The sequence below is a fragment of the Schistocerca piceifrons genome, chromosome 9 (assembly GCF_021461385.2).
Source record: "Schistocerca piceifrons isolate TAMUIC-IGC-003096 chromosome 9, iqSchPice1.1, whole genome shotgun sequence".
NCBI lineage: Eukaryota > Metazoa > Arthropoda > Insecta > Orthoptera > Acrididae > Schistocerca > Schistocerca piceifrons.
Window position 1 is genome coordinate 151,335,520 of NC_060146.1, and position 14,786 is coordinate 151,350,305.

A 14,786-nucleotide genomic window follows, 5' to 3' on the forward strand; every position below is an offset into this window, starting at 1 on the left:
AAACATAATGTAGATTTGGTTTGTGAACTACTATTACAAGTATTGAATCATCAATATCAAATTACCGATGGTTAAAGGTTAATAAATCTGTGTGAAGGGAAAGATGGCAACACCACATCCAGGATCATAATAAGAGATTTATTATAGTCTTAATTGGCCATTTTGGTAGGAGATTATCAAAAATGCTATTTTGTCATCTTTCTCACCTTTTCCAAGTGCCACCCTGGTTCCTTGCTGTGACTGCGGCAAATACACAGTAGTATGGCTGGCTCATTTCTTCGCAGATATTCAAACCGGCAATATATCACAATAATTAAAATGGTCTAGGATAATCTCTTTATTAAAATCTGGGAAACCAGTTGATAGCCCTGAGCTACAGACTCTGCTATCTGTGATCTACAAGCTACTGGAACAAATTATCCATAATAGAATTAATACAAGATTACTTGAAGCAATCTAGGTCAAACAAGCAGGCTTCCAGCCAAAATGAAGCTGCACATATCAAGTTCTGTCATTCATGACCTACATGGAGGCAGGATGTCAAAGAAAGCTTAAAACTGCAGCTGCATTCATTGGCTTATCAGCAGCGTCTGACGCAGTGTGGCGAGAAGGCGTGATATGTGAGATTCTTCACATAACTCCTTGCAGACCAACCACTTGCCTAATCAACAGTGTGTTAAATGATCAACTGTTCCAAATACTCATGAGAGTCAATGCCAGCTTGTCAAGAAAATTAAAAAAAAAAAACATTCTACCACAGGGATCAGTCATTGCTCGACTTCTCTTCAACTTGTACGTTGCAGACTTGCCAAAACAAAACTGAGGAAGTTTGGTTAACCTGATGACTGGGTGCATTCAACTTTAATTGAACAGTCAGAAGAAATCCTAAGGGAGGACCTAGATGCAGTGGTAAAATATCTTTGCGAAGGGAGACAGCAACCAAATGCCACCAAAATAGAGGCTTCCTGTTTATGCATAAATAAGAAACTTGCCAGAACAAAACCTTGACATACAATTTGAAAACATTACATTCACTCGTAATAAAATACCAAAGTACCTGGGGGTAACTCTTGATAGAAGTCTGTCTTTCGGAGAGAATCTAATAAAAACAGCTGAAAAACTGAAAACAACAAACAGTGTTACTCAAAAGCTATGTGGTACAACAAGGGGAGCATCAGCATCTGCACTTCATTCTTTTGCTGTGGGACTTGGCTTCTCAAGTGCCCATATTGTGCCCCAGTTTGGCTAAGCAGCACATATGCACAAAAGATAGATGTTCAGCTAAATAATACCGTGAGAATGACTGCTGGCATTTTTAAATAAACACCTACAGATTGGCTGCCAGCACTAAGCCACATTCCACCAACTCAGTTACGTCACTTGAATGCTCTAACAAATAAGTACAAAGAGGTAATGGATAATAAAAAAATCTATCAATCCATCAAGGTGTGGATGATGCAAACTGTAACAGACACTGCTGTAGATGACCACTGACAATAATGGCAAGGGTTGCTGTGGAAGATGAGTTCAACATTACTAATGGGTAGACTGAATGAAGAATGGACTGGACAACAAAATAATAATATGCTGTGTATCACCCAAAAATTACAGGTATTTGACTTGCCACACAAAACGTGGGCAATGCTAAACAGAATTAGTACCCAACACGGCAGATGTGTACAGTTTTTATGCAAATGGGGTAAGCAGCCATCCCCGCTTTGTGATTGCAGAGAACCAAAGACCATCAGGCACATTACAGAATAATACACCGCAAGAGTGGAGGATGGTGGACTAGAAGATTTCCTAGTGGTGACTCCAAAGTCAATAGATTACGTAAATGCCCTAGATGTTTGTTTATAAGATTTTATATTGTAAATAATATGTTCTACACACACTGTATTTTTTTTCCAGTGTGTCAAAAACCCATGCAATAAACAAACACATATGCCATGGCAGTGACGGGTTCATGTCCCATTTATCACTTCTTACACATTTTTTACTACGTCTAGTGGAGATGGCGAACTGTTGATGACTCGTATTGTCTTGGATCCTGATACTTATTGACCATACATGCAGAAACATGAAAATTATTATGCTCAAGCAGAATTTTTGAAAAGAGAACATTTTTGTATTACATACACTTACTTAACAGTTAAATTCATCAATATTTTGTGTGCATGCCATTCACCTTTATTAACAATTCAGTTCTCTTTCACATGCTTTCTATTGAAACTGGACAAAAATTTTCAATACGGCATCACAGTGCTATAATTGTGTAAACATCTCCATAAGACACATGTTAAGGGTCAATAATTTAGTCATTGACAGGCACCACAAGAGAAAGAAAACTTGATAGCTTTCAAAATAAATCCTTGATGTGCCAGAGTCCACACACACACACACACACACACACACACACACACACACACACACACACACACTTTTCTATCCTTATGTTGTGATGGCACATATACGGATACAGTTGTGTGCATGTGTGCTCGTGTGTTGGAATGGAATATGCGATAGGTGATGTTACATTACGATGTTGTAAGGAGGTTGGCAATTAAGTAATGTCTTGCAGTTGCCATAGTTTGCTTTGTAACTGCCGCTTGGCTGGCTATGAACAGATCCTCAGGCGTCAGACTGCGTTCTTGAAGCTACTCTGCTCGTAACAGCTGAAAAGTAGGCTCAAATTTCCAAATACTGCTCAATGAACTCAACACGTCTTCTTCTTGTACACGCATATAGTGTACCTCTGTTATAATTTTTCATTCCATATTATGTGCATCTCGGAATCAGATATTATAATTGCTCTTGATAGAGTTTCATCTATCTTATCAGCTCGCTGTCTCTTAGCCAAACTGGATTTCCTTGTCTCCCGTGACATTAGTGGAATTGTTACGAGCTCCAAGTCTCTCAGGTCCACCGTGAGTCTCCTAGGCAGAACGCCAGCAACAGGGAATAATTTCCTAAACAGCAAGTGTCACAAAGGGAAGTCAGCCTCACTCACATCAGGTGCACAAGAAAACAGAAAATTTCCCGCACAATATGCAGCTACATACTGACTACTAAACCACTAATAAAAACACTTACTAGAAGTTACGATCAACCTTTGTTGGTTGGAAGGACTGGTTTCGCAAAATAGAGCTTTGATGATATTTATGACAATATTAGTGACCGGAATATCTTGTGATTGCGGTTTCAGCAAATCAAAAATGACAAAAACTACTTACTATCAATAGAATGTGAAACGACTGCTAAATTTGGCTTTGATGACATAATTGAAAAGTTTGCTTCACCCAAAGCAAGGAATTGCAAAGTAAAATTATAATAAAAACACGATTCCATGAAAGGTGTATTTTCCCAACTCCACTTGTTATTATGCATCATACTAAAACCAATGTGCAGTTGCTCTCAGAAATGATTAAATGTATATTTTGTTTTACTTTCAACTGTTTTAGACAAGTTTATACAACTTGTAATTTATATACTGCAATAATACATTTAATTTGTTGTTCACAGTATATTATATCAATCTGGTTTGGTTAAGCAGTATTATTAAACCTAATTACAAAAGTGTACGATTTGCTGAATCTCTGTATAAAAATTGCTGAAAGGGTTATTTACAGGTGGCAGGGGTGTAGTGAGTTTTCTGTGAACATTGGAGGCACAGATGGGTACTTTATACTTTTACATGCTGGTCCTGAAATGTTGATGGTGCCTCCCTTATGTCTTTGAGAGTTTGGATGGGTCTTCATTCAATTTTTCAACTCAATTTAATCTTTTGTCCACATTTTCCTTGTGGAACAAAATGATAGTCTTCCTCATTATTTAATATCTGACTTTCACACTATTTGGGTATTTGCACCCTTTTGCTGTCTCTCTCTCTCTCTCTCTCTCTCTCTCTCTCTCTCTCTCTGAACAGCATATTTCTCGTTATAAGACATTTGCAGAATCAAGTTTTGCAGGGGAAAGGTCACTTTTCAGTCAACAATCTCAAAAATTTATATGTGCAATAGAATAGCCCCTGAATGTTAATACATATATATGAAATACTGATAAATGCTTTTGAGTTGTTTAAACTTGCTTGACTTCTGTAACACATAGATTACATTTTTAGTGAAAGAAATACATGTAAGAAACTATTTATAATGCATCAAAGAACACTTGACAAACAATTGAATTGGTCAAGCTGTGTTAGTAATGCTGTTTCATAGCAAAAGTAATAAATTCATCAAAGCAATGAAGTACAAAGACTTTATAAACATTTTAGAAGGCAAGAAGTATATAATGCCGTAAAGCTATACCATTTTGGAGTGAAGAAAAATAGCAACTCCCTAAATTTTCACTTTGGGTCTAAAAATATTTCACATCTCAGTAAGTCTAGTGTTATCCATATGAAATTACATTGTCAAACAATTGAAACTTCAGGTAGCAATATCAACAATGCACGAAAAGACAGATTGCTACTTACCTTAAAGAAGACATGTCAAGTTGCAGACAGTCACAATTAAAATACACATATAGCTTTCAGCCACAGCCTTCATCAGTGAAAAACACACACACACACACACACACACACACACACACACACACACACACACCACCGTCTTGGGAGCTGGTGGTTGTGTGTGTGAGAGGTGTGTGCTTGCTTGCTTACTTGCTTGCTTTTGTGTGTGTGTGTGTGTGTGTGTGTGTGTGTGTGTGTGTGTGTGTGTGTTTCACTGACGAAGGCTGTGGTTGAAAGCTATATGTAAGTGTCTTATTTGTCTGCAACTTGACATGTCTTCTTTATGGTAAGTAGCAATCTGTCTTTTCCTACATTGTTGAAATTACATGGTCAATTATGCTAGTTTTTTGTTTTTTTTTCATTTGCTTGTTTTTGTCTTAGTTTATGTATCTTAAGTTACGTTTTTCAGTTTTCTAAATTTCACTATTTTTTCTTTGCATGTAAACTTTTATTCTTGTTAAGGTTGTGCTGAATTGTTGGTTTTTGCTGTGATGATGACTGTGTTGTTAGTGACATTATACATTTTTGGTTGTTTCTTTTATTTCCATTAGATTTATGATGTCATTGTATTGCTGGTGCTGTATTGCATTCTTTACTAATTCCTAACTTTATGTTCCTAATAAATGGAGTTCTCCTCTATTAGCCTGCTATGATATTCAGTTCAGCAATGTGTATTGTGGGCTATAATGATACACAAAGAATAACTGGACTTTACAACAGTGATGGAGCATCTCTGGTGTATGGTCAGTGCAGCATACATCTGACCCACTCACTGCTCAAAATATTGACTCTTCCTTCCATATCATGTGACTGTGTACTACAATTTAATATGACTACAATTTAATATGAGGCAGTGCTGTCAGTCACATAAACTTACCCCAACACTTGATTCGTAAAGAGCACCAGAATACTATTTTGGTCAGTGTCAGATGTCTCAGGTCTCATCTCATGAAACACTCCAGTGAACACCCTCTGCGTGTATCTATTCTGTCAACATGACAGAAACAGTACTGTAAATATTTTTTGAAAGAGAGAAAATATGTTTGAAGTGTCTCAGGAAACACACCTATTATATTTTCATCCTCAGTAGTAACTGAGATATCTTTAAGTTTAAGTGTACTGTTAAGAATGGAAAGGTATATTGACTCTGCACCAATTCCTTCTTTTGTGTCCTCTCGTTTATTTTTGTAACCAAACCATGCAACAAGGCATACAAACTATCAAATGTTCCTCAGTCCTGTGTGGCTATGTTCGGTGGACTTTGCTAGCATTTCTTTCCTTGTCAAAGTTAATCATTTAGGCTTATTTATTATACTGATTTCCATTGTCAGCAAAAGGAGCTATTCCAGCGCCATGAATAAGAGAGAGAAGGTCCTTTATACATTACCAGGATAAGAGCAGACTGAGTGTCAATCACTGTGCTACACTTGCAATGATTATTCCCCATTCTGAAGATTGGGTTTCATTCTATACACTCTCTGAGCTCCTCAATGCAACCCACTGCATCATTTTAGTTAGAGACAATGAAAACAAGTTACCAGTAAGATCTCTAGGAGAATATTGTGAAATGCACATTTGAATGCTTTTAATGAGTCACAGAAAATACCAGTTGACAATATTTTGTCATTTAAATTTTGTAGAATCTTATTTCTGAAATGCAAAATAGCATGTTCTTTGGAGACACCCTTTTGAAATTGAAATTGAGGCTGATTGAGTTTATTGTTTAGAGAGGAGTGTGTTACAGTTCACACGTACTGACTACCTTCAAGGAGGAGGTAAGAAGAGTGCGTGGTAGTTGTTAATAATCTGTCGTATTATCTTTCTTGTAAATGGTTCTCACTGATACGTATTTCAACCTGTGCGGAAATACCCCTGTGATAGGGATGTGACACATACGAGTTGTGATCAAAAAGTAATGCAACTTTCTTAATTTTATGGGCTTCATATATTGGATTTTCAATTTATTATTATTATTATTATTATTATTTTTCTGTTGGTACACATGTTCCCAACACATGTTTGCACTTTCAGTTATTTTGAATATTTAGTTTACTGTTTAGAGTTGATAAGGTTATACGTGTTTGCAAGGGCTTTGTGAATTTTTTCTTTTGAAAAAGATAGATAAAAGAAATTTCACTAAACTCTGCTTCAAAAATGGAAGAAAAGTGCAGCAGCACATTAGAAATGTTGACTGTGGCTTTTCGCAAATGTACTACAAGTAAGACGATATTTTAAGAGTGGTGTAAACATTTCAAAGAGTGTCGAGAAGATGTCGGAAATGATGACCGCCCTGGACACCCTAGCACGTCAATTGCTGATGACGTGGTGGTAGAAGTAAAGAAAATGGTTCTAGAAAATTGCCGAATCATCATTGGAGAGGTTGCTGATGATGTCAGCGTATCCTTTAGCTCGTGCCAAGCAATTTTTTTAGCTGTTTTGGGCATGAAACTTGTAGTGGCAAAGTTTGTTCCGAAATTGTTGGATTTCGACCAGAAATGACGTCGCATAAACATCTCTCACGAATTGCCGAATGAAGTTGCCAATGATTCAGAACTTCTAAAGAATGTTATAACAGGTGACGAAATGTGGGTATACATGCTGAAACTGAGATCCAATCGTCCAGTGGAAACTGCCTGAAGAGCCAAGGCCTAAAAAAATTCGATCAATTATGAAGGTTGTTCTCACTGTTTTCATTGATTACAATGGGTTAGTGCATCATGAATTCCTGCCTTACAGTAGTATGATCGATAAGAATTACTACCTGGAAGTTATGTGCCATTTGTGTGTAACAATCTGAAGAAAACAACCAGAATTGTGGCAACACCACTTGTGGATGTTGCTTCTCGATAATCTTCCCGCTCACACCTCGATGCTTGTTCCTCATTTTATGGCAAAAAATAAAACCGTAACATTGCCTCAGCCACTGTAATCACGTAACATGGTCCCCTGGGACTTCTTTCTTTTCCCGGTGGGTGAGGAGAACTGTGAAAGGACGTCATTGTGCAACTGTTGATGAGGTAAAAACAGAATCATTGTAGGAGCTGAACACCATAACAGAAAGTGAGTTCCAGAAATTGTTTCTAGATTGGAAAAAGTGCTGGCACAAGTACATTATATCAGAGATGGATTAGTTACGATGGAACATAGTCGATGTTGATGAACAAATAAGGTTCTTTAAGGAAAAATTTCTCTTTTCTGTTTGATCATATCATGTACGTGACAGAATAAATTGAATATTATTGAAGAACTGTAATGTTTAGAATCTCTCTGGCATCTCAACTGGCCACTCAGTGCCCCGAATATACTCCTATAGTAAATTGATTGTACATTCTGTTTTTCTGGTATTTTAAGCCTTGTTTGTTGATTTAATGTCTCGTTTGTTGTTTTTAGCCGGCTGCTGACCCACGTCCACCTCATCCCTGAGCCGATTATAGACAGAGGGCAGGTACAATACGGTTCTCCGGCCCCAGCAAAACGACGTGTGGTGCAGCAGCAGCAGCCACAGATGCGTGAGGTGCGTCCGCGTCTGCTGCTGCATACTTCTGAGGTGCATCCACGTCTGCTGCTGCGTACACCTGAGGCGCGGACGATTCCGCTGCAGACGTCTGAGGCCGAGGCGCCTCTACTGCAGAAACCTAAGCCGCGGCGGCCTCTGCTGCAGATGCCTGAGATGCGGCCGCCTCTGTTGCAAACACCTGATGCACGGCGGCCTCTGCTGCATACGCTTGAGGTGCAGCCCCTTGTGTTGCAAACACCTGATGTGCGGCTGCCTCTGCTGCAGACGCCTGAGGCACAGGCACCTCTGCTGCAAACACTTCAGGTGCGGTCACCTCTGCTGCAAACACCTGAAGTGCGTCCGCCTCTTCTCCAAACGCCTGATGTGCGGGAACCTCTGCTGCAGACGCCTGATGTGCGGGAGCCTCTGCTGCAGACACCTGATGTGCGGGAGCCTCTGCTGCAGGCACCTGATGTGCGGGAGCCTCTGCTGCAGGCACCTGAGGTGCGGGAGCCTCTGCTGCAGACACCTGAGGTGCGGCAGCCTCTGCTGCAGACACCTGAGGTGCGGCAGCCTCTGCTGCAGACACCTGAGGTGCGGCAGCCTCTGCTGCAGACACCTGAGGTGCGGCAGCCTCTGCTGCAGACACCTGAGGTGCGGCAGCCTCTGCTGCAGACACCTGAGGTGCGGCAGCCTCTGCTGCAGACACCTGAGGTGCGGGAGCCTCTGCTGCAGACACCTGATGTGCGGGAGCCTCTGCTGCAGGCGCCTGATGCGTGGCCGCCTCTGCTGGAGACGCCTGAGGTGCGGGAACCTCTGCTGCAGCCACCTGAGGCACGGCTGCCTCTGCTGCAGAAGCCTGATTTGCGGCCGCCTCTGCTGCAGGCGCCGGATGCGCGGCCGCCTCTGCTGGAGACGCCGGATGCGCGGCCGCCTCTGCTGGAGACGCCGGATGCGCGGCCGCCTCTGCTGGAGACGCCGGATGCGCGGCCGCCTCTGCTGGAGACGCCGGATGCGCGGCCGCCTCTGCTGGAGACGCCGGATGCGCGGCCGCCTCTGCTGGAGACGCCGGATGCGCGGCCGCCTCTGCTGGAGACGCCGGATGCGCGGCCGCCTCTGCTGGAGACGCCGGATGCGCGGCCGCCTCTGCTGGAGGCGCCGGATGCGCGGCCGCCTCTGCTGGAGGCGCCGGATGCGCGGCCGCCTCTGCTGGAGGCGCCGGATGCGCGGCCGCATCTGCTGGAGGCGCCGGATGCGCGGCCGCATCTGCTGGAGGCGCCGGATGCGCGGCCGCATCTGCTGGAGGCGCCGGATGCGCGGCCGCATCTGCTGGAGGCGCCTGATGCGCGGCCGCATCTGCTGCAGGCGCCTGATGCGCGGCCGCATCTGCTGCAGGCGCCTGATGCGCGGCCGCATCTGCTGCAGGCGCCTGATGCGCGGCCGCATCTGCTGGAGACGCCTGATGCGCGGCCGCATCTGCTGGAGACGCCTGATGCGCGGCCGCCTCTGCTGCAGACGCCTGATGCGAGGTCACGTCTGCTGCAAACACCTGAGGTTCATTCACCTCTCTTGCGAACGCCTGATGCGCGGCCGGCTCTGCAGCAGATATTTAAGGCGCGGCCGTCTCTGCTGCGGACGCAGCTGCTGGTGCAGCAGAGTCAACATCCGTCCATGACACAGGGCCCTGTGGCATCTGTAGCTACGCCGAAAGTGACGAGCACAGTCACAGAGGCTGGTAAGTGAATTCTTCATGAGGAGAGTGTTGTTAGATACAATAGCTCTTATCACAGTTGTTGCTTTGTTGCTTCTTATTTATTTCTTTTTAGACTAGTGGAGTTTGCTATTTCTGGTAACAGAAAATCGACTTCTACATCTCTACCCAACAAAACCACCTTACAATGTGTGGCAGGGGGTACTTTGTGCACCACTGTTACTTTCCCCTTTTTGTATTCCAGTCATGGATGGTTTGCGGATAAGCCTCTGTGTGAGCTCCAATCTCTCTAATTTTATTGTTGTGGTCTTTTTTTGAGATACATGTAGGAAGAAGTGACATACAGTTGACCTTTCTAGGGACATAAGCTCCCAGAGTTTTAAAAGTGAACCACACTTTGATGTAGAATGCCTCCCTTCGTTGTCTGCCATTGGAGCTGGCTGTGAGTGTCTGTGATCCTATCGTGCTTACTAAATGAATCCGTAACGAAATGTGCTGCTGTTCTTTGGATCTTCTCAGTTTCATCTGTCAGTTTTATCTGGTACAGATCTCAAACTAATGAGTAGTATTCCAGTATTGGCAGAACTAGGGTTCTGAAAGCTGCCACCTTTGTGGGAGGGCTACACTTTCTTTGAGGTTCTTCCAACAATTCTGTCCCACATCTGCTTAATTGCGATTAGTTCCACTTCTCACTCCGTACACATTCTCCTAGATATTTTACAGATGTGACTGCTTCCAGTGATTGCTCTGCAGTTGTACGATTGTACAATAAAGGACCAACTGCCGATCACCACACTGAGCGTCGATCACTACTGCCCTCCCGAATTTTGCTACAATTTTCTAGCTTTGCTATTTCTCTGTATACGACAGCATCATCAACAAAAATTCTAACCGAACTTTTGACATTATCTGCTAGGTCATTTATAGATTTTTATTGTGTAAGCTTCTGGTCTATTTTGGATCCCTCATAGGTCTCTTACATCTTTTGCTACCCCAGTCATTCAGATGACTATCTGGTGCTCTAAACCAGAGGTTCCCAACAAAATTTTCTCGAGGACCCCATCATCGAGCATGATTGGTACCGTGTCATATCACGGTATCGAGTACCTAAAAAAGCCAAATTAAGAGTCTTTTATATGTTTTCTAGTTTTGGTACTTAGAAAAAACATTGACGTATTTATTATTGAAAAAATATTGAGCTTAAACTTTTTCAATTTAGCCATCATTGTTATTGTTAAATTTTTGATTATTGCTCAAAATCTTTGGCTTCAGATCTGGGTGTTTAGTATAACAAACTCCTTAAAAAAATAAAAATTGAGTATGAACTGAAAATGACAGAAAAAATTAAAACTGAGTGTATTGGTGTTTCAAGTGTACTACACTTGAGGTTGCTTTGAGTAGAAATGTGTGAAAAATAAGAAAACACTAATTTCATTCAAGGTATTATTTATTTGAAAAAATACAGTTACAACAGAGTACTCCATCAGTATACAGTTAGTTTTAATTTTCAGTTCTTAATGAGATGAGTTCAGTCTGACCTTTGAGTCCATTATTTCTGAAATATTAGGTTCCAAACTTGAAACTTTCACTCTGTCCATTATTTCTAAAATATTAGGTTCCAAACTTGAAACTTTCACTCTGAAATCCGACTGCATGTCGAGCCGATTCCTATATTTGTTTTTCATGAAACACATGGAAGAAAATGCTTGCTCACACCAATATGTGGTTGCAAATGGAAGGACCTTTTCCTTGCCTGATCTCCAAGTTTCTTGTAGTCCTTGCGTGCTGATGCCCAGAAGTCTGTAATTTTATCACCGATGAAAATGTTTATCATCGTACCACAGCTGGACAGATCCACAAGTTGATCTTGCTCTTCTTCAGTGAGGCCTTGGATTTTGTCTATTTCTTCACAGCTGAAGGGATTTCGAATCCCTCTGTCGTCAGGGTCAGGTTCAGGGAAATACTCTCTAAAAGTTGTGGCTAGGCTGCATAGATACTCGGCTACATTGATCTTGATCTGGTCAGGCAAACTCTCCCCTTATGACTCCAAGAATTGTTTTAAAGTAGAAAAGTTAGTTAGTGACTCATTTTCTATCCTTGATGCCCAGATCTGACACTTATTGACCATAGCACTAATTTTATCCTCAACTTTGAACATGTCTACATTTTTTCCTTGTAAACTCAAGTTTAACACATTCAATTGTTCAAACACATCAGTTAAGTACGCAACTGAGCAAAGCCAAGAGAAGTTAGTGAGAAGATCCGCGTACTTTGTGTCAAGAAGGAAGACACTAACCTTGTCTCTAAGTTCAGAAAATCTTGACTAGATCCTACCTCAAGAAAGCCATCTTACTTCCGTATGAATAAGAAGTTGCTCACGCTCACTGCCGATCTCTTTACACAACAAAGACAATAATCTGTATTGCAGATGTCAAGTTTTAATGTAGTTGATGATTTGAACTTCTTTGTTAAGTATTTTTTGCAAAGGTTCAGGCAATCTTTTGGCTACTAAGGCTTCATGATGGATACTACAGTGAGTCCATTTCACCTCAGGGGCTACTGCTTTGATACAAGCTAGAAGTCCTGTTTTTGCTTGACTGCCACAATTCTATGATCTGAGCACACTTTCATGTCCTTGTCTTTCTCTTTCAACTTTTGCATTTAAATCCCCAATAACTATCACACTGTTTCCTCACATCTGTTTCTGCTTTCCCTTCCACTTCTTTTAACCCATCACTCACTACTACTCCCATTCCATTTCTCCTTCCATCGTCATTTACTTCCCAGTTTAATTGATAGCCTTACTTCAATTCCCTCCCTGCCCCTCCTTTCCATCTTGTATCTGTGAACCACAACAAATCCAGATTTCTTCCTTATTTCCAACTTTTCCTGGTAGTATTCATGTAATTGTCTTAATTATGTGACCTTGGTAATCAGCATATAAATTTAGATATTGTGTGACAACCGTTGGCAATGTGCTTTGCATCCAACTTTGTGTGTTACCACTATCACATAATTAAATGATTATATTAATACTAACTGCAATACCTGTGTTGCGCAGGTCAGTATATATCACACAGTTGATGGCATGAGGACTGTTGCCCCTATCATTCCATTAAATTTACAATATGGTATACTAAATTAATTAATCAACAATGCAATAAAATATAACTATTTAAGTAAACAGATCAGATAGTGTTCACCTTCCCAAAATATCAACAGATACCGTAGTGCAACGTGTTCCAGCAATATGTTGCAGTTCATTGCTTCGGCGTCGAATAATGTTATCATGATGGCTATATTTGTTATCTACTACTACTACTACTACTACTCCTGCTGCTGCTGCTGCTACTGCTGCAACTTCATTGACCTGAAGCACAATAATCCTTAGTTCATGCTCATCAGTTGGTCTTTTGTTGGCCCAAGTGATGATCTTAATAGTTGTTTGTGGTTATGGAATATGCATTGTAACTCCAGAACAGTTTCTCATTGGAGACTCTGAATGTGAGTACAACACTTATCTATGTTGAGTTTTTGATCACCAACAAAATGTATTTGTACGAATTTCAGTGTTTCATTTGGTATGGTCATTATAGAGCATATTCGGTGATAAATTTACTCTTGGACTTTAAAACTAGTATGCAATTTTCTCCATTGTATATTTATGTAGCCCTGAACAATTCCATCTGAAGGGAATAATTATATTGATGTATATGTGATAGAAAATATTTTGATTCTGGAAGTGTTCTGATCATATAAACAAATAGTTCTGATGGTGGCACTTGTGGTGTTGGTAATTTGTCTGTACCACTCATACTGCATACGCATAAATTTTTTTGCACAGTAGTACTTGCATGTCTTGTCCATCTTTCCAATAATGATATTTGGATGTTCATTGTATTTTTTCATGGAATCATAATAGAATGCCTCAAGTTCTAAATTGCAGTTTCTACGTACTGTAACTCCTAGATGTTCACGTAGTGTGTCCATTAGTTCTCTATTTTGTTTATTTCGCGTTTCATTGTTTCAAACTGAATTTATTCTAATTCTTGTCCCTCTGTTGATGTTTACTTTTTGTTCCCTTATTTATTGCACTCCTTTTTAGAATTTTTCTAAAAACTCTCTCTCTCTCTCTCTCTCTCTCTCTCTCTCTCTCTCTCTCTCTCTCTCTCTCTCTCTGTGTCTCTCTCATTTCTTTTTCTCTTTCTTTGTATTCAGTTTACCATTTGAATATTCACTTTTTTTAAACTTACTTTACCATTGGAGCATTCACTTTTTACTTTCTGGTATTTTTCTCTTTGATCCTCTCTTGAATGTTGTCAAAATTTGACTGACAAAAACAAGCTGAACTGCAACTTATATTGACAATCAAAATTTGATATATTCAATTTTGATATTCTACAGCATCAGATATATTTGGTTTCAGATATTGAAGAAATTTCATGAGAATTTAACCTTACACATCTTCAATATTAGAAATCTAAATTTTTTTAAATGTTTTAGAATTTTCTGTGAGAGTAAATTTTGTAATGTGCTAGAAAATTCGAAAACAATTTTTTAGATGCAATTCATAAATACAATGTGTGAGAAAAAATATTTTTGCCACACACAAGCAATCACCCAGTGTGACCAAACTCCCTTACTAACACCAGGAGACAGGGGGCTATCTACCATCACCACTGCGAGTGAGAGGTTGTGGGTGGAGGAAAGTTCTCTCTTCATGTACACACACACTTGCCTCTTACACATATTTTAGTGGAGAAACTCGATATTGCCCAGGTATTTATTTATAGCTGTATGTCCGTGCCCCTACTATGCAGAAACTGATCTTGTGTTTAATGTTTCTGATGTCATCTCTTCTGAGCTATGTGCGGTATAACGATATAATTTTGTATGTACAGTCCTCAGTGTATGGGAGAGGACAGACACCAACAACAAAGGACCTTACGAAGAACAACAAGATAGAAACAACAGAGTCACAAGAACCTAACTAATCAACCACATCCACTCGTACATGGAACAAGAACGTAAATATGCTATCTGAAGTGAGCTATTGATAGATGCACGAC

The 14,786-nt window shown here is 40.7% G+C and overlaps 1 protein-coding gene across 8 annotated transcripts in view; it reads left to right on the top strand.

The window, feature by feature from the left end:
- Positions 1 to 14,786, top strand: part of LOC124716946 (repetitive proline-rich cell wall protein 2-like) — a 129,427-nt gene that overhangs the window by 17,876 nt on the left and 96,765 nt on the right. For all 8 annotated transcript variants that reach the window (XR_007005680.1, XR_007005683.1, XR_007005681.1 and 5 more), the window contains exon 3: positions 7,901 to 9,741. Coding sequence is in view for 3 of the 8 variants with exons in the window: in XM_047243533.1 (XP_047099489.1) it covers positions 7,901 to 9,741 (1,841 nt within the window). In the remaining 5 variants the exon portion in view is untranslated. The remainder of the gene's footprint in view (positions 1 to 7,900; positions 9,742 to 14,786) is intronic.